Here is a 22,878-nt window from a genome sequence, read left to right as displayed (position 1 = left end):
CAATTGTGAGAAGAGGCTGAATTCATAACATGCTAAAAGAGAGTTGCAAAATAAGGATTGGGAGATATGTGCTGCGAAGTGTGCATTCTTCAGTCCCATTTCTTTCTCCCCTTGAACCCAGTTCCCTACAGCTTGAAAAGAAAGTACACCCCCTCCTGTGCTCTATTGCAGGAGCCCCCAACATAGTGCACCATGGTGCCTGCTGCCCCTTTTTCTGGCACCCAAGTGGCTGGGGCCAAGTACGGCTTTTGTCCAGCAAGGCTTCTGAATGGCTACTGGAGATCTGATTGACTGCGCAGATTTTTTAAAATGTTGCTTTGGTGGCAGCTGCCATTGCAACACAAGACTCTGCCTTCACTGTGTAACTGAAGTAAATTTATAGCAACCATGTTGCTGCTGGCACTGCCTCCTGCAGCAACCGTTTTGTGCCAGCCATTTTGTGACTATGCCCACCATGCCATGTCAAACCTGCTCATAGTCTAAAAGGGTTGGGGATCCCTGCTCTATACTGTTAGACAGCTAAGGTTCCTAGTAGTGGAGTGCAGCAGTGTTATAGGGGGTTTCTTAATCATTTATTGCTGCCTCATGTGCACCCCACACAGATTCCGAAACTGAAAAAGAAAGTATTTAAAGAGACTTAAAGAGACCTAATGTACTACGTTGCAAACTGTATCACCTTTTAGAGAACCTATGCCCTTAAAAATATGCATGCAGAGAACGTACCAACTGGCACATTTATGTAAATGCAACCAGTTTAGAACTATGTAGAATCAGCTGGAACTTAGTTAACAGATGTTTCAAATTTTCTCCTTGTAACCAAACATGAGAGGTAGTTATGATGAAAATGTGACTGACCAAAGGTCACCCAGCAAGATTCCACGGTACAGTGAGGATTCAAACCTGGGTCTCCCAGATTCTTCACTATTATACCCTGCCCAGTGTAACAGAATAACAACAATTCATAGATCTAACACTATCCACAACCTCTTTCAACAGTAAGACAAAAACTATTACAAATTTAGCGGCTTCAGAACACTTTTGTCCTCAGTTCTAAAGGTCTGCAATGCCACATTCAAGTTGGCCTCTTCCTTGCAACTGAGTTCCACAACCCAAGGACCACAATTAATCAGACCATGGTCCATGCCTCAACAAAGGTTATTCCCTGCTCTGACAGCATCTAGCCCAAGGTGGGGCAGATCTTAATGGGCAGAAAGGTTCAAAAGATATGTTAGCCACACCCCATGAAAAACCAGCATGAACACATTTTTGATAGACCACCATGTGATGAGTGAGCTGCAAAGCAACCACATGGACATTTTCTAAATGCCAGGCCTTTTAAAAATAATGTAAAGAGACTTACAGGGACAATGAATACGCAGATGCCTTTTTTCCTTCTATTTCCACCTTAAAAAGATACTATACACTTACACAGTAAATTATGCACAGTAACGAAGCTTTTATCAAACCACAATTTATTGAACATTAGCTTGTTTTCTTTCCACACTGAACTTCCTTCAGAAAAAGTCATGCTTTGGATTCAACACCTGTGATGCATTCTTTTTCTGCAAGACTTCTGGCAACACTGGATATAAAAGGGAGTAGGCTGGAAGTGACATCACAGCACCAATGAGGAAGGTGCACTGATGCAGGAAGCTCTTCAGACAGCAAGGTAGACAGGGAATGCAACTTGCTGGTAGCTATTGGAAGGCTTCTGATGAGGATTTAGAGTTAGGACACTTAGTCTCTGAGCCCTTGCATCTTTGAGTAAGCCCCCCCTATGTGCGTACAAAACCCTCCGGGGGTGGGCAGTTATAAAAATCTAATAATAAATAAATAATAATAAAACAATGGACAGTCCAGGAGTGCCCTACGCAACCCAGGAGTGCCCTATTCAATCCACTATCCACAAACTTATCTTCATATTTTTGTAACCACCCCCAACATGGTTAGACTCTGAAACAATACTATTCAGGAAGCTTCAGGTTAGAGGAAGGAGTTTATGGTTTCTTTCAAATACTAGTTTCAGAGTACAAAAATCTCTGTGAAGAAGGATATGCACACAATGTCACCAGAAGCAATTACAAGAACACCTCTCCCATAAACAGTCCACCATTTCAGCAGCGGAGATTGTCTCCAGGCCTGACAGGAACACATTCATCTCTTTGGTATTGACTTTTCTTCTGTCCTGAAGTGCTTTAAGATTCAAATTCATGTCAACTGTAAAAGAGATTGTTTTTCCTTGTTAAAACAGTTTTATTTATTACATCCACTTATTGTGAGAACCGTTTTATTTATTACATTTACCTGCACCGTCCAAAAGCCCACAGCGGTTTACAATAAAATACATACAACAAAATGGAATCTCAAAACTGGACCAGGGCCAGATATAAAACAGGATGCAGATTCTAGGATGTCATATCTCCTAGTTTTCCCCCCTCTAATTTTAGTGTTAGATACATTATTCCATACCTTTTTCTCAAAGCATCCTTCTATTAGTTCCCCAGGAATTTCGTATGTCTTCCTTGGGCTATCAACTTTCCAGTTGCCTTGCTTGTTAAATCCACACTGGCAAATGCCAAGCTTTTCCCTTGCTTCAGAACCTCGGCAGTGATCAGGATTTCATCTCCAATCTTCGCTGCTGACATATAGCTTAAATGCAAGGAATAGAGGAAGAAGAGTTTTTTAAAAAGAGGTTGTATGTTACAGTTATAAATTAGAGCCAGTGTGGTAGAGGACTGGACATAGACCAGATCTCCATTCAGCCATGTAGCTCACCGAGCAACCCTTGAGTCAGCCACTCTTAGTCTAGCCTACCACATGGTCCAAGAGGGGCAAATTATTTTACTTAGAACATTAAAATATTTTTTTCAGCTCAAACTGGCTGAACACGTCATTAACAACCAGCGACCCATGCTGGAAAATGACACTCTTCTCACAGTCAATGGGAGGCAAACCTTTCCTTGCCCAAAGACAGTCTCCAACCGGGGCCTGCAACAAACCAAGATCTGTCCTCATATCTACTCATTCATTTGTTCATCTGCCAATGTTATTCATGCCCTCAAATGTCAGCAGTGCCCTTCCACTCGAACATTGGACATATAGCTCAGTCCCTCCTGTCTACGCGCCACAAGGGGCAAATCTGGACATTTTAACACCACTTGCAATTTAACACAAATTATACATGCCAACTTTATCTCCTTGCAATAAATACTGAATGGAAGTGCCATAGTAACATATTTTAGAGTTGGGGGGGGGGGGGTCAAGTTTGCCTGATGCAGCTAAATAAGGCCTCTACTGTCATATGAACACAGCTTGTTCAAACAGATCTCCCCTCCCCCAATTTAACACAGCACTTTGTGATGGTTCACAAACATGTATGCTGCAAAAACTCCTCAGGTATTTAAGATTTTATGAGATTTAAATAAAAGAAAGGGTTTGCAGCTACGTAGCCCCATTGATAAGCTGAAGTACTGCAGTCAAAGCTCAGTTCATGACATGAGTTTGATCCCGACGGAAGTCGGTTCCCTGTAGCCGGCTCAAAGTCAACCTTCTATCCCTCTGGGCTCAATAAATGAGTACCCAGCTTGCTGGGGGCAAGCAATGGCAAACCACCACGTAAAACATAGTCTGTCTAGTAAATGTCAGAAACTGACATCACCTCATGGGCCAATAATGACCCGGTGATTGCCCTTTGACCTTTTCTTTTTTAGCAGCTACTCAATTCAATATATGGTTTGCTTTGGTTCTCCAGAAGGTTGCTTGGAGGGTTTGGGAAATAATGTTTCAGTTACGGATTCTACAGGGCAGTCTTGATCAGCAAATCACTTCTGGCCTCTGCTCCTGACTTGCCAACAAAGAATAATAATGACCAACTTCCTAAATTGCTAAGACAAAGCAAAAGTAAGGCAAGTGATTCAATCTATTTTTTTTAATCAAATGCTTTAAACTGAAACGTAACCAAAAATGATCAGCAACGCCATCCTATGCCATTTATTTCTGTAACTGAACCAACTCTGTACCCTGAAGCCCAATAAGCAGGACAGAGATTTTAGACAACAGGGACAAAAGTAAATTTTGCACAAGCTTTGAAGCGTTAGGTTATCAGGAATGATCTAAAAGACACAGCAGCCACCAGCAGTAACTCAGAACCATGACTTCAAAACGGAGATTTCTTTTTGATACGTGGCACACTCCAGAAATGAAACCATAAAATCAAATGGGGTGCTGTGTGGTTTCCGGGCTGTATGGCCGTGTTCTAGCAGCATTCTCTCCTACTTGCCTTACTTCTGCTTTATCTTAGCAATTTAGGAAGTTGGTCGTTATTATTCTTTGTTGGCAAGTCAGGAGCAGAGGCCAAAAGGCGAGAATGCTGCTAGAACATGGCCATACAGTCCGGAAACCACACAGCACCCCAGTGATTCCGGCTGTGAAAGCCTTCGACAATACATAAAATCAAAGTTACATTAAATGAAAGCCAACTCTGAAATCAATCTTGTCTCTCAGGTACACACCTAATATTCATATCCACACTGACTCCAGGTGCTTGTCTTTCAGTATACATCAGAGCAGCCGTTGACACGACATCCACAAGAGTCGCTGTCAACCCTCCGTGCAGAGTCCCTCCTCGGTTGGTGTGCTCTTCTTCCACTTTCATTTCACAAACAACTTTCCCAGGGCTGGCCGAAAGAACAGTCATCTGGCAGCAAAGACAGAACAGAACAGAAATTACTTTCTGTGATGCTGGTTTTCTGTATGCCATCTAACTGGAATGTCAAAGTTCACTTACTAATTTAAAATATTTATTCGTTTGTTGCTTCCTGGCAGCAGGACTCCATGGAAGCAAAGATTTTGTAAAAAATGTTACAAACGTAACAACATATAACGGTAGTACATCTTGAAAATCCAAAAAGGCTTAGCATTATTGTGGATACGCTTTAGAGCAGGCACAGGCTCATAGGTATACACTGAAAATATGCCATTAGTTAAGTGAGCAAAGCTCTTATGCATATTTCAGATGCCAGCAATGAACATCAATTTGCATTCCTTTTCAGCAAAGAAAGCAAATACCAAACCACAGTAAACTGATTAAAAGATTGCACCTCCACAATAGAGCTGGGGAGAAAGGACATGATCAGCGTAAAACCTGTATCAAAAGAGAAAAATAAATTTCCTCCCAAATTCTTTAAAGCAGAAAGAAAGACAAATGTTTACGGTGTTTGGAAGTGTTGAGGGATCCTTTTTCTCTGCACCTCAGATTTTCCAAAGATCATGTACTTTGAACACTCAAAAACACATTGAAAAATGCCAGTCGGGTGCTGAACTCATTCATTATTGCACATTAATGCCACTTTTTTATCTGAGCTTAAGATAGTTGGGTCAAACAGTAATGATTGGTCCAAGGTTACCCAGTGAGCTTCCTGACAGGGTGGAAACTGGGACCTGAATCACTGTTCTCCTAACCAGCACATCACACGGATTCAAATCCCTGTTCAATCACAATGCCCTTTTGGTGATCTTGGATCAGCTGCAATTTTGCAACATGGCCTAACCAACAGGACTGTTAGCATTATGCAACTCAGAATCAGAGAAGTGGTAGAGTATGTACACTGTTCTGAGCTACTAGGAGGAAGGGGACAATACAGTAATAATGATACATTGCTACAACAGGACAACTCCTCAAAAGGTGAGGGCCTGTAACACTTCAGCATAGCACTGATTGTTTGGATGCTTACACACAACCCCCATGACATTTCATTGAGACCAGCAGTGATCCCAACACTTGGGGGAAATCAGTGCCAGTGTAGTATAGTGGTTAAGAGCAGGTGCACTCTAATCTGGGGAACTGGGTTTGATTCCCTACTCTGCCACTTGAGCTGTGGGGGCTTATCTGGTGAACTAAATTAGCTTGTGCGCTCCATGCCAGCTGGGTGACCTTGAGCTAGTCACAGCAGAGGAGAAACATGGGGTATAAATCCAGACTCGTCTTCTTCACTTAGGGTGGCTTGCAACAAGAGTTCACAACGGATGAATCTACACACATACACAAAAACATTTTTTGCTTATGTTAACAGTGTAAAGACCAACAAACCAGCATAGTTCTCAAACCTCTGCAAATGGCTGACTCGTTTCAATCTTCTCGAGGTCTGAGCTCCACTTTGGAGGCCAGGTCAAGGTCACCCAACTATGCCACGGGACTCCTGAGTCACAGCTTCTCGGAGCTCTCTCAGCCCCACCTACCTCACAGAGTGTTTGTTGTGAGGGGGGAAGGGCAAGGAGATAGTAAGCCCCTTTGAGTCTTCTGCAGGAGAGAAAGGGGGGGGGGGATATAAATCCAAACTCCTCCTCCTTCATTACCTTGTTTAACACCCGATCAAAACCCGGCGAGTCCAGGACGGCTTTCATCACCTGGCGGAGGGTCTGCACCGTCAGGTGGCTCATGACAGCGGCTCCCAGGAGGAGGCTGAAGCGTCAGCAAAGCGCGAGGCCGCGAAATACCTCTTCGCTCAGTGGCGCCAAATCGCCGCTATCACAGCTCAGCACCGCCGGCGGGGAAAAAACGGGCGCGCGACCCTCACGGCGGGATGCTGTGGGCACAGGAATGCCACTGCGCATGCGCGAAGACTTTCCGAAACTCGCCCGCAGAGGGTACACACGGCGACGACCACAGACGCCCCGGCAAGAAGCGGCGTGTCATGTGATCACGTCACATGCTCATGGCTGCCCAATAGCTACGCGCTGCGCATTGCCGCGCTCCTGCTGGCAGCATTGTTGTCTTCCGGCTTCTGTCCTCGCTCCTCAGCGGCGGAGATGGAAGTGGGTGGCGGTAGTGCCGGAGGAGAGCAGGAGTCGGTGCAGAAACAAGTGCCGGAGGAGCAATGGCCATCTCAGAAGGAGGAGGAGAGGGAGGAAGAGGACCAGAAGCGGCGGGAAGAGTTGGAAAAGCACCGGCGGCAACTTTGCACGGAATTTGCCTCCATCGCCAGCACTGATGCGGCTGTGGCTCAGTGCTACCTGGCGGAAAATGACTGGGAGATGCAAGTACGCCCGGGTGACAGTTTTGGAAGATTATTTCGAGGTGTTGGTGCTTTAGCATGACCCCATCTTTTATGGCTTTGCTTTTCAGAGGGCGCTGAATTCTTATTTTGAATCACCCGTTGATGAACAGTATGTGGAAAGGATGCCCCAGGCTCTTCCGGCAGCTGAGGCCATGTGAGTAGTTTGTGTGGCGACTCTGATCTATAGCTCTATAAAAGAACATAGTTAAAAAGTCAGTTCTGATGTTAATGTAGATACAAGGGCATGATCTGATGCCGGGGTAGGTATGGAGGAATGCAAAGATTGGTTGATTGGAATGAAGCGGTGTTAGGTTGGTTGCTTTCTTGCTTTTGACATGGTGTCTGCTTGTTCATGATATGGAGAGATGCCTGGTAAAACTCTCAAGGAGGAACCAAGGAAATCATTGAGCCAAAGTCCACAATGGGCAGGGCAGCTGCTCTGACATATACTTTTCACTTTCACAAGCTGTCCCCATGGTGTCAAATTAGCCAAACACTGATGTGGTGACTTATATTGCCTTGAGATCCTTCAAAATATTTTTCTGCAGAAGATGAAAATGTACTGCTTTGACTAGCAAATTTTTGGCCCAATTCGGGGGGTGCGAGTGGAATTGCTGCTTGGATGTGGTGCAGGGCTGCTCTGGTGCGTTTGGTCCTTCTGCTGGTGTAAGGGCCACCCCCGCTGGCAGAGAGGCAAGGATGCTGCTATCCAGGGACCCCACAGCTCCGTGACGGCCAACCCCAGAAGTGGGTGCTACTGTGGAGTTATGTTGGTATCTGAGTGGATGCCAGTGTAGGGAGGAAGGGCCAGGGCGTTTCAAGGGTGGCTTCCACCTGGGCTGCTGAGCCAAGATTGCTGCAGTCAAGGTCTTGGAGTTACACCACCCAAAAGAGGGCTTTCTGGGCAGCCAGGTTTTTGGGTTTTTTACTACATACCCATACTACCTGGAAGTCTTCAAGAGGTGACATGGCGGCAGCACCAACCGTGGGAGCTCTTTAAATTAGGCTGCCTATCTCTCAGTGTCTTCTCCTGTTTATGTTTTCTAGCGTTGACCTGACTGATAGCCCGAATGCCAGTAGCAGAGCTGAGAAAGAGGAAGGCCTTGGCTTGCAAGAGGATGACAGCACATTTTCTTTAATTACTTGGAACATAGATGGCCTGAGTTCAAGTAATCTGCAAGAAAGAGCACGAGGAGTGTGCTCCTATCTAGCTTTGTAAGTACCCCCTACTACAAACCTATGAAGGTTTACTAGACTGCATCTGTTAAAATCACTGGAATGCTTAACAGTAAATATGCTTCATAATAGGCTGTGTGCTTTCCTTAAAGACCAAGCATAGAAAATTAACTACTAAATCTTGTGCTGGATAGTTGTTAAACAAGGATTTTTTAAGGATAATTATGCGCTTATAGAAAGAAATTTTAACCCTAAGAAGATCTGTTGCTATTTAGTTAACGTAAGATCTTTTAATTGGTGCAGCTGTTGAACTTTATATATCTCAGTGGTATTTCCTCATGATGTATCAGGTAGGTTTGATTTTGTAATGATTGTTGATTTAAAAATGATTGTAATGATTGTTGATTTAAAAAAATTAAATATTACCCATGCTCCTGTGGCAACATTGGCTGGTAGGTACATTTAGCTTGAGCAACGAACAACAACATTGACTTATTTGGTTTGATCAGTTCTAGGCTGTGCTTCTTTGTAGAGAGTCCCAAAGTCGCATAAAGAAAAATAGATCCAGACTATGATGTGTATCTGGCCAAGGCTACAGGCAGAGCTCTCGGGCTCGCTCACCATATAAGTGAACAGGTGCCACACACCCCTATGGCGCCCGAATGCCGAAGAGCCTGCTGTCCTGCAGCTCTGCCAACACGCGTGGCCCCACTGGTACAGAGGGGGTTTGGCGATGGGTTAAATACCTGAAGAAAGAGGAGAGGGAAAGTCAACCTACGCGGGGCTCAGCTGCTCAAAGTATGATCATAAGTGGAATCTATGAAACCTATTGATTTCACCAGACTTAGAAGGCTGTAACTCTGCCCTGTTAGCACAGTCAGTTCCAATCACTGTGACTACCTCACTGTTCAATGTTACAGTGTTACATAATCACTGTTCAGTGTTACAGAATATAACTTGCAGCTCAATCCAGAGTGTGTGGGGGCAAGGGACAGTGCTGCTGTCACACCACAACATTGCCCCCAAAAGGCTTTCAGGCAGTATGGGAAGGAAAAACAAAACAAAAGAGAAAATCACCCATTGGACAAAAAGGACTTATGCTAATAGTGTAAATTCGTGGCCAGGGCAGAGGGTGTGCTTGAACTGAAAGCCCAGTGGAAGTTGACTAATGTCAATTTCACTCCTGGGAACATCCATAGCCCAACCTTATATGCCAATAAAGGCTTGTGTTGTTGACATAGCCCAACCCCCTCTATACCAGTGGGGCCTCATGTGTCAGCAGAGCTGTGGGGCAGCAGGCTCTTTGGCGTTCGGGCGCCATGAGGGTGTGTGGCACCTGTTCACTTATAGGGTGCCCTCTCCGCCAGTGTGTTTGTTCCTTATACCGGTGGGGTGGCACCCATGTCTCCATGAGCCCACATCCATAACTCCATTTATTCCCCCCCATGAGGCCCCAGATTAGGCTGTTGAATTGCATTTGTAAGTTTCTCTTTCAGGTATTGCCCAGATGTGGTATTTTTACAGGAAGTTATTCCTTCATATCTGAACTATCTACAAAAGAGAGCTGTTAGTTACACAATTATTCCAGGTAAAATGAATTACACTGTCATAATCTCATGATGGGGTGTCCCCTGTTTGTGCTGATACAGTTGTAACAATTAAAACACTAGTTTTTCTTTTTGCATTACTGTGTGGTGTAGCGGTTAGAGTAGGACCCCAGAGACTTGAGTAATCTTGTTGGGTATCATGGGTAGTCCCTTTCTTTCAGTTTAACTCTAAATTCCTGTTCTGAATATTATTCAAACCATCTGGAAATTTTAAAAAAGTCTGTTTAATAACTCTACACCTTGCTGACCTTATCTGTAAAAAAAAACTTTTTTTGTGACGGACTCAGATGGGTTTTGAGAGAACCATAGTGGTGATGCCATTTTTCTAGGTTCTGACCACTTTGTGTGCCTGGAAATGAAAGTATATGAATCTTTCAAAATACATAAAATGGCTGTTTTCTATTACGTGTAATTTTCGTGTGTCTCTGTAGGTAACACAGAAGGTTATTTCACTGCCATAATGCTGAAAAAATCAAGAGTAACAATTTTAAAACATGAAATAATACCTTTTCCAACGACCTCTATGATGAGAAATTTATTAGCAGTAAATGTGAGTGAGCTGCTGAATGTATGATTAATCCACAGAAAAATTAATGTTCTATTCTTAAATTAAAGGTATAAATTATTATAAATTAGGTATAAAGGTGCTTCTACGTTCTTTGCTTGTTTAATAAAATAGAAGGGTCGGTAAAGAATCTTGGGGTTGGACACTGGGAAAAATCCATGCCCCCCTCCCCCAAACAGCATGAAAACTCTGAGTTCCAGGCCTAAATATGTGTTTATTTAATATTTTTTTTGTCCCTATTTTGGTCATACCTGCAAACCAAAATAGACTTTTAAAAGAAGTACTGCACCTCTGAGATGGTGCCACAGATTTAAAAATTGGCTTCTGAATTTATTAACTGATGTGTGAGTTGATTGATCTACCTATTAAACTAATTCCAATTTGCAAGACCTATCTCTTTCTTTGTTTTAATGTCAGTTCTGATGTGTGGTACAGCAGGATCCAGAACTGACATGGTGAGGGCCCAAGGGTTTGAATCTAAGCAAAGTGGATAGCCTAAAAGTTGAAATGGTAGGGGACAGAGCTTGATGAAGAAGAGATAATTTATTAGCACCAGAGAGATAGATAAGAGTGCTTTTCACTGCCTTGTGCAAGAAAGGGAGCTTTTTATCTTGTGCTTTTGTTCCTCTAAAAGGCAACAGTTTCTGGCAGTGAGGTTTGTTTTATGACTTCTCATCTGGAGAGCACAAAGTCTCATACTGGAGAGCGTTTAAAGCAGCTGAACCTGGTGTTGAAGAAAATTAGTGAGATACCAGCTTCCACTACTGTGATATTTGGAGGAGACACCAATCTAAGAGACCAAGAGGTGAACTGCAACAAATTGCTTCTTTGTTTTGACAAAATGTTGTTTTGTTTTTATTCCTATAAGCCTTATAAGGGAAGAGTTGTGCCTAGTAGATTCCCCTCCCCTGAATTAGAGACTGAATAAAGTTGAGATCCCATAAATAATCCTGGAGAGGTAGGTAAACTGTTGGGAAATCCATTCCTCTTCCCCAGATATTGAGATCCAGGGTTAGGTAATATCTATTTAGCAAGTTTTTATCCTGCCTTTCTGCCAAGGAGCTCAAGGTAGCATCTCTTCTTGTCCATTTTGTTACACAGCAATCCTGTGAGGTAGGTTGGAAAAAATGACTGACCCAATTAGTTTTTCATGAGTGGAGATTTGCACCCAAGGCTTCCCATGAAGCTTCGCACTCTTCCCTTCACACCACTCTGACTTTCTCCTAACCACATGTGCAGAGGAGTTCAATGGGATGAGTTCAGTGCGATGGCAACGATGGCTTTTTATCTCATATAGTTTTTACATTCAAGGTGGTTGCTGAGTGATGGGAATTTTCGAATTAGCATATGTGGCCTAGTAAGCTGTCTGATGCTAAGCAGACTTGGTCACTACCTTGAGAAGATACCTTGTGGGAACCTTTGAAGTCTAGCCTGAAAAGAAAGTGAGAAAAATCCTGTCTATCATTTACTTTTACAGCCATCCTTTTTTCTATCACGCAGTTGAAGGTGATGTGCAGAGAAGTCTCTGAAAGGCCACTGAGACTCTGATTAGACTCAACTGCTTTGCTTCAGTGAGGCTGCTACAGAACGTGCCTTCGGCCTGGGGCTGATTATTTATTATTACTGTTGACAGTTTGTTTTTAAAAAATAATCATTGATGTGTTTTTTTTAATTTCCCTCAGGTTGTTAAACTTGGTGGTTTACCTAGCAACATTCTGGACATCTGGGAGTTTTTGGGCAAGCCAGAACATTGTCACTACACATGGGATACAAGCCAAAACACCAACTTGAACGCACCTTACAAGTGCAAGTTACGATTTGATCGCCTGCTTCTTCGAGCGGCTTCTGCTGGTGGGCAAATAATTCCCCAGAGTTTGGATTTAATTGGGCTAGAGAAACTAGACTGTGGAGAATTTCCTAGTGACCATTGGGGTCTATTGTGTAATTTTGATGTGGTACTATAAGCGAAGCCCTTTGAAGGACGGTTTTAAGTCGGTTTCTGAAGACACTGTTCTAACTGTTCTTGGTTTTAACCATAGTTTCTATACTTTAGGATTTTTTATTTTGTTTAGAATACTTATGAGCGTACTCCTTCAACATTTGTTGGAATATTTACTTAAAAGGGCAAAAAGGTTACTCTACTTTCTATTCTTACTTTCTTCCTGTTTATGTGCATTCAAGTGAATGTCTACAATTCTTGTGAATGCAGTAAAAATGTAAAAGCCAGTTAGTATGTTTTATACAATCCTCCTCAAATGGAATAATTAAGTGAATCTGCGGGTCTTAAATAAGTGTTCAGAGTACTGAATAAATGCCAAATGTAAGTTTCTTTTAAATTACTTTTATTAGCTGATAAACTGGTGAGTGTAGAGTTATTGGGTGCATTGCTGAACTGTCAGTGAAAAAAGCCTGTTGATTCAGGCTAAGAACATTTATGATAGCATTCCTAAGCAGAGTTCCACCTTTCCCAAATCCCCTGGAGTCAACGTACCAACCCTCTGATGGACTTGATCACATAATGAAACCCAATAAGAGACAGAAACCTCCTCCCTCGTTATCCCTTCTTTTTTTTACTGAAGATTTGCAGCTCAGGAAGCAGAAGGCAGTGCTCATGATTTTTCTGAAGTCCTATGGGTAAGATATGATTGCCCATGTTTAGCTGTCCAGTCCCTGAAGGAAAAAAAAACATCCACTCACCTTGAGCAGTGTGGCTTTAGCATCTAATCACCTTTCAGGCTGGAGATAGAATGTTGGAGGGAAGTATAACAGGAGTTGGTTCAGATCTGCCTCGGTGAATGCAGAGATAATTCGTGTCTGCCATAGCAAGAGAGCGGACAGTTTGAAGTGTGGCAGAGTGGATTAACTTAACCTTTGGGACAGGATAGGCCACCTGGATGTTTGGCCGCCTTTGGTGATGTGCAAACCTCAAACCTTTTTGTCTGACTTTTGGAAACTGGCATTCTGGTGTAGGTGGAATCCTGTCTGTGTGTATGTATGAAAGGTTCCAACCTAGCCTGTTTGTACCTGCAAACACTAAAGAGGTTTCATATCAAAGTCTGAAGTAATTAGCTTAAACTTATTTGCTTTGGCCAGGTTTCTCCAATGACTCTGGAGACGTGTACTGCTGATCTGTTCTTTAAAAACAACACGTAAATAAATTTTCATTACGTACAACTCTGCTTCAGCGATCTCCGTGTTCTTCTCACTCACCACAAAAGTTACTTCACCGCAGCAAACTCAAAGCCTTTACAGCAAACCCAAAGAACATTGTGTAACTCAGGGGAAGGGTTACAGTGTAAAACAAATCTGGTTCCCCAAAATCATGAGAGCCTGTGTGGGTCCCCTCAGCTTATAGGGAAGACTTGTCACAGTAAGGCTGTAGTTTTCCTAACTGCATTCTCATCACTTCAGCCATAACGTGCTTGCAAGGAATCCTGAACTCTTCCTATCTTTGCTTAGTGGAGATAGTAATACTACTTACTTTGCATATGTGCTATGATTGATTGATTGATTGATTGATTGATTGATTGATTGATTGGATTTCTATACCGCCCCATCCCCGAAGGGCTCTGGGCAGTGTACAGCATAAAATTCATACAATATTGAATAAAGGAGCAAATCATACAAAACACAGTAAACAAATAACATAAGCTCCATCCAATTAATAATCAATAAAACTTACTAAAACTCCATATAAAACAGCGGTTAATATAATTAAATAAGAGGCGTCCAGAAAGACCCACATTTAAAACCTTCCCCAAAAAGGAGGAACGGCGGGCCCCTCAATGTGAGGGTTTCCCTGATGTAAACAGTGCAAAGAGCAGAGAGCACAGAGGGGGCACCACATCATCAGCGGCTAGACACTCCAAAGGCCTGGTGGAACAGTGTAGTTGCTTACTCCAGCATGAAAGGTTGTTGTGTCATGATAGTACTCATTAATTATCTATTTCTCTTAACCTTGAATTCATTGCAGCCTTTCAGTAATATCTCAATGTATTAGGGAGAAGTCACTTCCATCTATGCAGTTTAGGGAAAAGTCACTTCCATCTTCCTGTTGAACAGCTGCTTCATAAAACCATACGAGGATTTGGAAAGACATTATACTATTCTTATCTAGGTAACTTTCTCTTCCGTGAAATGGCCTTAGACTCCTGATCTTGCAGTTATCTCTGTCTGTCTGGCCAGAGTTGGTTGAATATAATCTGGACAAGGCTAAAGCTGCAGTACATTCTGTCCTTAGTTCACTGGTCAGTGCTATATTCTTGCCCTTTGGCTAATAGTCTTGGAGATACTCCTGGTCTATGTATACAAGTACTTTCTCTGTCCCTTATATATTTCCTCATAACACATCACACTTGCAAAAATAATGGAGGAGTTTGTCAGTTATGCTGACTGTGATCTTTGGAAAGTCACTGTAGTGGATTAGTCTAAGTGCATATCCTCAAACAAATAAACACCCCATCTATTGTTGAAGGCTTTCACAGCTGGAATCACTGGGGTGTTATGTGGTTTCCGGGCTGTATGGCCGTGTTCTAGTAGCATTTTCTCCTGACGTTTCGCCTGCATCTGTGGTTGGCATCTTCAGATCTCAGCCATCTCTTCAGATCTCTGAAAATGCCATCTCTGAAGATGCCAGCCACAGATGCAGCTGAAACGTCAGGAGAAAATGCTACTAGAATATGGCCATACAACCCAGAAACCACACAACACCCCAAACACTCAATTCTTTACAGACTTATTTAGTTAGTCACATTTTATTATTTATTTATTTAGTAAGTAAGTTTTATTTATTTATTTAGTATTATTTATTTATTATTTAAATTTATAGACCGCCCAATCCCCAAAGGGCTCATAGACCAACAGTAAAGCATGGAAGAAAACAACACAAGTTCCAGAATAATAAAATAGAGCGAGGACATTCCAACACCCCAAACACTCCATTCTTTACAGACTTATTTAGTTAGTCATATTTTATTATTTACTTATTTAGTAAGTAAGTTTTATTTATTTATTTATTATTATTTAAATTTATAGACCGCCCAATCCCCAAGGGGCTCATAGACCAACAGTAAAGCATGGAAGAAAACAACACAAGTTCCAGAATAATAAAATAGAGCGAGGACATTCCAACACCCCAAACACTCCATTCTTTACAGACTTATTTAGTTAGTCATATTTTATTATTTATTTATTTAGTAAGTAAGTTTTATTTATTTATTATTATTTATTTATTATTATTTAAATTTATAGACCGCCCAATCCCCAAGGGGCTCATAGACCAACAGTAAAGCATGGAAGAAAACAACACAAGTTCCAGAATAATAAAATAGAGCGAGGACATTCCAAGGAAACTCTAAAATTGTTAACCATTTTTAATTTACTATAAAAAAGGTAAATATCATTAACCAATAAACGATAAAAGGTAAGACTAATTAGGGCCAAAAACATTTCTTAGATGATCATAACATTGAGATTTAAAATGCTTGGTGATCAAGCTTGTCCCAAGTTTTAATTACATGGGCACAGACATTTGCCACACACCTCGAGGTATTAGGATTTTTATAAGCTAACAGTGTTTCTAAACAATCCTTACCTGAACAAGCTGGAACTTTGTCAAGGAGGAGAACAGACTTTGCCCGTAACTCCTTATAAAAAAGGCAGTGAAAGAATACATGGCCCATAGTCTCAACTTCTCCTGTAGCACAAGAACATAATCTTACTGCATGAGGGACCTTATATCTGCCTTCCAGAACAGCAGATGGCATGAGTGCACACATAGCTAAAACATGCTCTAAACCATACCACATGTCAATACAAACAGTTGTTAAAATGACTGAATGTGAAACAAATCTCAGTTAAATAAGTCTCATAATGATCTTCTCATCCTAAACAGCCTCACACCCTTCTAAACCACATTGACTTCAGTGACCCAGTGTGACACTTTCTAGCTTTCCCATTCTTTTTGCAGCCAGTCCTTAAAGGCTTCTTCTTCCCTTCCCCCGGCCTCAGTTTTTCCTTTTGGCAGGGCCAGATTAAGCCCTTGAGACGCCCTGAACACTATGTAATTCAAAACAAAAACAATAGTAAACTGTAATGTATATTTATATATATACACACTCTATGGGAGGTACTATAATCAGATATATATTCTAATGAATAAATATTATTGTATACACCCAAAACACCTGTTATTCCATTGCTTTCTTGCCTTGAAGATACGCAGCGTTTTAACTTTACATCAATCAAAGATGCAAAATAATATTTACTGTTGCCTACTTCTAACTTTATCTAGACGGCAAAAAGTTTCTCCTGCATTTTTTAATTGCAAAGTCTTTGATCCTACTCTCAAAATTAATCGCACTTAACAAATCTGCTTCAATACTTAGCAGAGATAAGGGAGGGGGGAGGGGAACCTATGGGACCGTCTTTATTTGAGGTCCTAAGCGGGCGCTTATTTCGCTTAACAGCCTCACCCCGGGCCGCCTCTTGCATTCCCGAATTACTCCTCTGAGGGAGGGAGTGGGCGATGCTCGGCCAGCGCCCCCTGGCGGCGGGGTTTGGATTTAGCGGACGGAGGCGTCAATCTAGACGGCAGCCGGGCGAAGCAAGGCGTTGCTGCATCTTTCTTCCCCCACCCGTATCTGGCAAGAAGCAAGATCGACTGCCAGGCACCCATCGCCTCTTCGCCTGGCGGGCCCACGCCCACTCGTCATCCTTGGCAAAAGCTTCTCTCCAGCCTGTAAGACGTTGGAAGGCGAGGCCAGCAGATGGGGTGGCGAAGATGCGCCCGCGCCCCTCGGCAAGGGTCAACTGCAGTTGCTGACCACGCCTGATCGTCCCTCTCCCCCCCGCCCCCTCATCAGCAGTCGCCAGGTAAATAAAATCGGGGCTGTCCCCTTTTTCCTCTGTCCGACCTGCTGATGCAAGCGAAGGATGCTGCAAATCGGGATCCGGCTGCAGTTGTGGCGAAGGTGGGTTGGATTCGGTCTCTCGTTTTGGCGGGGTTGGAGTCCGCCCCACTGGGTGAATGCGTGTCGGATCCGAGTTTAACCACCCCTCGAAGTGGCTTAAGCAAATGGCAAACGAGCGGGTCTCTGTTTGCCCCCTGCTTTTGTGGGTGGGTGGGAAATGATTGTCCCCAAGGTGTGTTGCATGTGTTTGGGTCCATGTCTTTTTTTGCAGACAGTTTAGAAAACCCTTATCGCTGCAGCTGATGGATGTCAGCAGAACCCTGTGCTGTCCGTCCTTGCGAATATCTGTATTGGGGCAACATCGAAGAGTCATTGTGTGTTGGATGTTCTGCCACAGCGGCCCTCCCCGACCTGTTTCCGCCCTGTTCCCCCCCAACCCTCTCCCGCTTAGCACAACATGATGCAGAAGTTAGAGACAGGGCAGCTGTGAATGCTGGCAACCGACCGGCTATATTTCCGGCTGTATTTTGGAAACAGTGGGGGCAGCATTTGTTTAGCATCAAGTTGCATGTTCCCTGGTTCTTTGCAGCAGGTTCTCTCAGGACACTTCCGTAGCAAAGGATTTCTAGTTTGCAGATCGGGGTCTCCCCATTTTCTGCTTGGTTTAGGAAGAATGGACGGGCTGAATAGTTTAAAAGGCTTACGGGCAGCATTGGGTTCAGATGCCAGGACATCAGTATCGACGGCATTCCAGTCACAGATTCAGTTGAATGGAATTATGATACAAATACTGTAAATATATGCGTGTGATTACTTCTGCTGGGTTTGGGTAGGCCGGGGCTGAGGGCGAAGACTCAGTGATGTGATGTTTAAACTATTTTTTAAAATTGGAATGTGAAAGGAAAACCTGTATTGGCTGTAATACCCATTGGATTTTAAAAATTGCTCTCTTTGGATTTGGGTACCACACTGAAAGTGTTCATAAATCCATGCCAAAAAGTGTTTGGGGCATGGCTGTTGAAACATTGCTGCTTATTTCACCTCCGTACAAGTTCGGGGGGATGGGGATTGAATACTTCTGACCCATCTCGTTTAAAAGGAATCCCTCCACTGCAAGCAAACGATGGCAGATCAAAAAGGTGTGTTGAAGCAAAAGAAAGACCATGTCCCCAATCCAGTGGTTCCTCATTGGTGGTGAGCTTCCTATGCCCCCTGGAGCTTACCTGGTCTCCATTGGGATGATTGTTTCTTGGGTGCAAAAAATATGTTTCAGGATGATTCCTTCCACTGAAGTGAATGGGAACAAGAGCTGCGTGTGCATTATCAGATTTAATGATGAACTATGGGTCAGAAATCCTGCTTCTACTGTTTTAAGGTCACTGCATTGGTTCTGGTGAGCATGAAGCATGTTTCTAATTATGGAAACCAAAGGTGATATAATTTCCAATCACCACATATTGAGTCACCAGAGATAATTGCACTCCCCCCCCCCCTTTACAGTTTGGTTTCCATTTTTTGCTTGAAGTGGGAAGAGATAGTGATCTGTTGTAATGCAAAATGTAAGTGGTTTGAGAATCAGTTAATACAACTATTTTTTCAACATCAAAAGTCAATGCATCTTGGTTCCTCCCCCCCCCCCCCCAGTGGATCTGCTTTGTTGAGTTGGTTATACACTATATTGGGGTGAATTTCATTTGAATTTGCAGGCAGCTCACAACTCAGATTGGGGTGAGGACTGGCAGGTGGGGGAGGGAGGCGGGAGGGCTTCTGCTGGCCCCACGGACCTGGGCTGGCTGGTGGAAGTGGGAGGGAGGGAGGGAGGGAGGCGGGAGGGCTTCTGTGGGCCCCCTTGGGCCAGGTAGAGAGGCAGGAAGGCTTCTGGGGGGAGGAGGCAACAAGGCGCTGCTGCTTTGGGGAAGGAATGGAATGTCACCCACCAATGAGGGAGGTTCATCCTTGCAACATTCCATTCCCTTAGCCATTTATTGTTTAGGAAAAGTCTATCAATGGTTGCTAACCATGAGGAGTCAACCTGTGAATCCCAGTGTCAGGAGCAACATCGGGGAGGCCTAGGCTTCTATGCATTGTCGGCCCATTAAAGTAACTGGTTGGTTGCTGTGCGTGACAGGATGCTGGATTGATGTACCACTTGTCTGATATAGCAGGGCTCTTCTTATGTTTTTATATTCTTACGTTCTGTTGGAGCCAGTGGGACTTACGGATGCTTATGGCTTCCTGAGTATTTCAATCTCTATATCCCATGAGGATACAAGAGTCATAAAAAGGTATAAGCTCTTTATAATCTGAATATTTAATTTTGACAGGTATACTTGCTGTCCTTAAGTGTGGGCATTTTGCAATTGGTAGTTAAAGAAAATCGCTTTTGCAGTCATCTGAAATCTCAACTAATACATGCCTGTCTTCTCCCTGTTCCCAAGCTGGTGACATGAAAAGTACACAGATTGCTATTTTTGTGAAATTAAAATGCAATAAATTAAAGTTCCTGCTGCTTCCCGAAAAAAACCTGCCAGTTAAGATTAGTAATGCTGCCAAAATTAATCATTAGCTGGTTCAAAATATGAATTTATGTAGCATGTGATGCTTAACTGTGTTCCAAGATGACCCCTTTCCCAGGTTTTCTCTGCCTGAAAACATAATCCAGATCTTAAATACTTTTTTTTTGGGGGGGGGGGGTTAGAGGAGGCAGGATGTCATGTGGACAATGCTGAGTTTCAAATTCTGAAATTAGGGCTGGGGGGGAGCTTTTTTCTGATTTTTTTCTAAGGAAGCTCTGATTGCTGAGCTTAATTCCGAGTCAACCCAAGGGGAATTTACCATTATTCAAAAATGGGATTTTTCTCCAACTTTGGGACTTATGTTAAGAATGTTTTCGGTAGTTTTTGAGCCTGGGTTTTTATTCCTGGTGTTTGGCATTTTGATCAGCTGTTAGTTATTATGTATATTAAATTACTCGTGGACATTTGAAATTGGGCTGCTTCTGGGGTTTAGGTTCTGCTTACTACGAGAAACAACATAAATCTTTTTAATAATGCCATGTTTAAATGTGTCAGTCGAGCAATTACATTGTTTATTGGCTTTTGGCACTCCAGCATGGCCATTGGCCATGCTGGAAGGGGCTGATGGGAATTGTAGCCCATAACATCTGGAGTGCCAAAAGTTCGCCACCACGGGTTTATAGGAACAAGAGAAGGTTGCATAATCACAGAGGGACACTCCAGGCAGAGCCACTTTACCTGACCAGACTGGGAAGGAAGTCCTGCTGTCGGTGGCTGACTGGGCACGGCTCCGACCCCACCAACTATAAAAAGCAGCTGGGAGAGCAGGTAGAGGAGCAGTTGGGGTGGGGGTCTCTTGACTCTGCTCTTGGAAAAATGGGGGTGGGGGGTTCTTTTCCAGCTTTTTCCGTTTCAATTGGCCATGCTGGCAGGGGCTGATGGGAATTGTAGTCCATAACATCTGGCGTGCCAAAGGTTCGCCACCACTGCTGTAAACTGATGACCGTCTTCTCCAAGAAATATATCTGCCTGGCTGACCTGACAGGGCAGGCCACCACAGCTACATTGCAATATTTTAATAAACACACCTGCTGACTGTTTATTGTGTTTGTGAAGATGTATTCCAGTTGTTGGTTTTCATGTGTGATACTGCCCTCTGCTGGTGCTACTCAGTAAAGACTCCTCGTGGCACAGGTGTGCAATTGACAAATATCACAAAAATCCACACTCTTTCACCACCCCGAAAGATATTGTAGTTCACAGGCAAACTGGAATGTTCTGGGTTTGTTTAAACTGTAGCCCAGCCACAGTTTCACTGGGTGGCCAGTAACACGTTTCTAACAAGAGAATTGCTGGAAGACCGTCTGCACAAGCCTCGGCCAGGACACTCTGCCTTATTGCCTTTGTTTTGCGGGCCTGCGTCTGTATCACAGCCTGTCTTTCCCAGTCTCCCACGGTTCATGAAATGCCATTTTGGAGCCAGCTGCAGTAGAATGGGAAATGAATTGGCAGAGGCAGAGGTAGGAACAGAGATACCCAGTCCGATTGCATTACCACTGGGGCCCCCGATTTGCCAAACTAGAGAAGCACTCTCTGCAACACCATAAGCTTAGAGAGACTCTTGGATCAAAACAGCTAAGAGAGAAACACACCACATAACGCATGGGAAGATCCTAGATCTTTGTTAAGGTTATTTTGCCTCTATTTTAGCACCAACGCCCCGTTGTCCTGCCTCATTCCCAGCCACAGAGAATCTGGTTGATCAGCCGCTTAACTGTCACAGTGCTGCTTTTATTTGTCCTCTTCATTTTCATTTAATTCCTGGCAAGAAACACACCCACCCACCATGACAATACTCCACCTAACAGAGTCCCATACCCTGAAATGCTCCAAGGCATCAAACTGTCCCCATATCCACTCAGGCCAGTACTATTATAGGATCTATTAACATCGGTTGTGCCATTTTGGACTCATCCACATGATTCCGACCATCAGTTCATCAAGCCCAGTCTTGACTATTTGGACTGGCCGTGGCCCTCCAGCATCCCAGATGGAAGCCGTCCCTTCACACCTGGTCCTTGTTCTGAGCTGGAGCTTCCAGGGACTGGGCCTGTGACCTCGGATGCTCTGCCACTGAGCCACTGTCCCTTCCCACCAACGTGACGTGTGCCAACAATACTCTTCCGTCTCCACACAGGGCAAGTCCTTCTGTCCCTACATTTATAAAAATTCAGTCTGACAACATGATTGCAATTTTCAGAAGCCAGCTGGAGACCAATCTTTAGCGACACCCAGTTGGTTGTTGATATCACCATTCTCCAAGAAAACAATTTCCAAGGGTGGTTCCAGTGTAAAAATCTGAATCAGAATTCATTTTTTTTAAAAAAGACTTCATTTCCAGAAGCCCGTCATGCCCCTGGACGTTTCGACAATGAGACTTCACGTTGACAAGATTTCCTTTCTTGAAAACAGAATCACGATTAAGCATTTAGACTCCCATCGACAGAACTAGAGTTTGCACGCCAAAGGAGCTTCCGTTATATCATAAGAACACAAGAAAAAGCCTGCTGGATCAGACCAGAGTCCAGCACTCTGCTACTCGCAGTGGCCCACCAGGTGCCTTTGGGAGCTCACATGCAGGAGGTGAAAGCAATGGCCATTTGCTGCAGCTGCTGCTCCCAAGCATCTGGTCTGCTAAGGCATTTGCAACCCCAGAACAAGGAGGATCAAGATTGGTAGTCCAATTTTATGGACCTCCATTTTTCCTCAATTGGAAACAATAGAGGATGTATAGGGCATCCTCTTTGAGGCTCATAAAATTAGACTCCCTCACCCAACCTTTACCAAACTTGGAGGTTTTTCTAAGGAGAGTCACCAAAAGCTATTCTGAAAATTTTGTGCCTCTACCTAAAACAAAACAAAACAAAAACACACAGCGAACACCCGGAAAGATTCTCCAATGGGTATAATGGAACCAATTTTTTTTTAAATTCCAAAACAAAAACAAAATCCATACTGATATGGGGATCCAGGAATATTTAGGAATCC

The 22,878-nt window shown here is 43.4% G+C and overlaps 3 protein-coding genes across 7 annotated transcripts in view; 2 read left to right on the top strand and 1 right to left on the bottom strand.

Annotated features, from left to right (window-relative positions):
• Window positions 1–1,455: 1,455 nt before the first annotated feature.
• ACOT13 (acyl-CoA thioesterase 13) lies at window positions 1,456–6,643 on the bottom strand. The gene is made up of 4 exons (XM_048508362.1): window positions 6,355–6,643; window positions 4,512–4,696; window positions 2,470–2,649; window positions 1,456–2,217 (listed from the first exon to the last, which is right to left on the bottom strand). The coding sequence occupies exons 1-3, from the start codon at window positions 6,436–6,438 to the stop codon at window positions 2,493–2,495; spliced, it is 426 nt and encodes a 141-aa protein (XP_048364319.1). The 5' UTR covers window positions 6,439–6,643; the 3' UTR covers window positions 1,456–2,217; window positions 2,470–2,492.
• Window positions 6,644–6,727: 84 nt separating this feature from the next.
• On the top strand, window positions 6,728–13,577 carry TDP2 (tyrosyl-DNA phosphodiesterase 2). Its single transcript, XM_048508360.1, has 7 exons — window positions 6,728–7,038; window positions 7,124–7,209; window positions 8,103–8,270; window positions 9,728–9,819; window positions 10,270–10,388; window positions 11,038–11,208; window positions 12,086–13,577. The coding sequence occupies exons 1-7, from the start codon at window positions 6,808–6,810 to the stop codon at window positions 12,365–12,367; spliced, it is 1,149 nt and encodes a 382-aa protein (XP_048364317.1). The 5' UTR covers window positions 6,728–6,807; the 3' UTR covers window positions 12,368–13,577.
• A 3,473-nt stretch (window positions 13,578–17,050) lies between these two features.
• Window positions 17,051–22,878, top strand: part of KIAA0319 (KIAA0319 ortholog) — a 43,660-nt gene continuing 37,832 nt past the window's right edge. For 4 of the 5 annotated variants that reach the window (XR_007245490.1, XM_048508087.1, XM_048508089.1 and 1 more), the window contains exon 1: window positions 17,051–17,374. The gene's annotated coding sequence lies outside the window, so the exon portion shown is untranslated. The remainder of the gene's footprint in view (window positions 17,375–22,878) is intronic. The other variant, XM_048508088.1, reaches the window with a different exon arrangement.

The sequence above is a fragment of the Sphaerodactylus townsendi genome, linkage group LG09 (assembly GCF_021028975.2).
Source record: "Sphaerodactylus townsendi isolate TG3544 linkage group LG09, MPM_Stown_v2.3, whole genome shotgun sequence".
NCBI lineage: Eukaryota > Metazoa > Chordata > Lepidosauria > Squamata > Sphaerodactylidae > Sphaerodactylus > Sphaerodactylus townsendi.
Note: the sequence above shows the minus strand (reverse complement) of the source record. Positions and strands in the feature narration are given on the sequence as shown.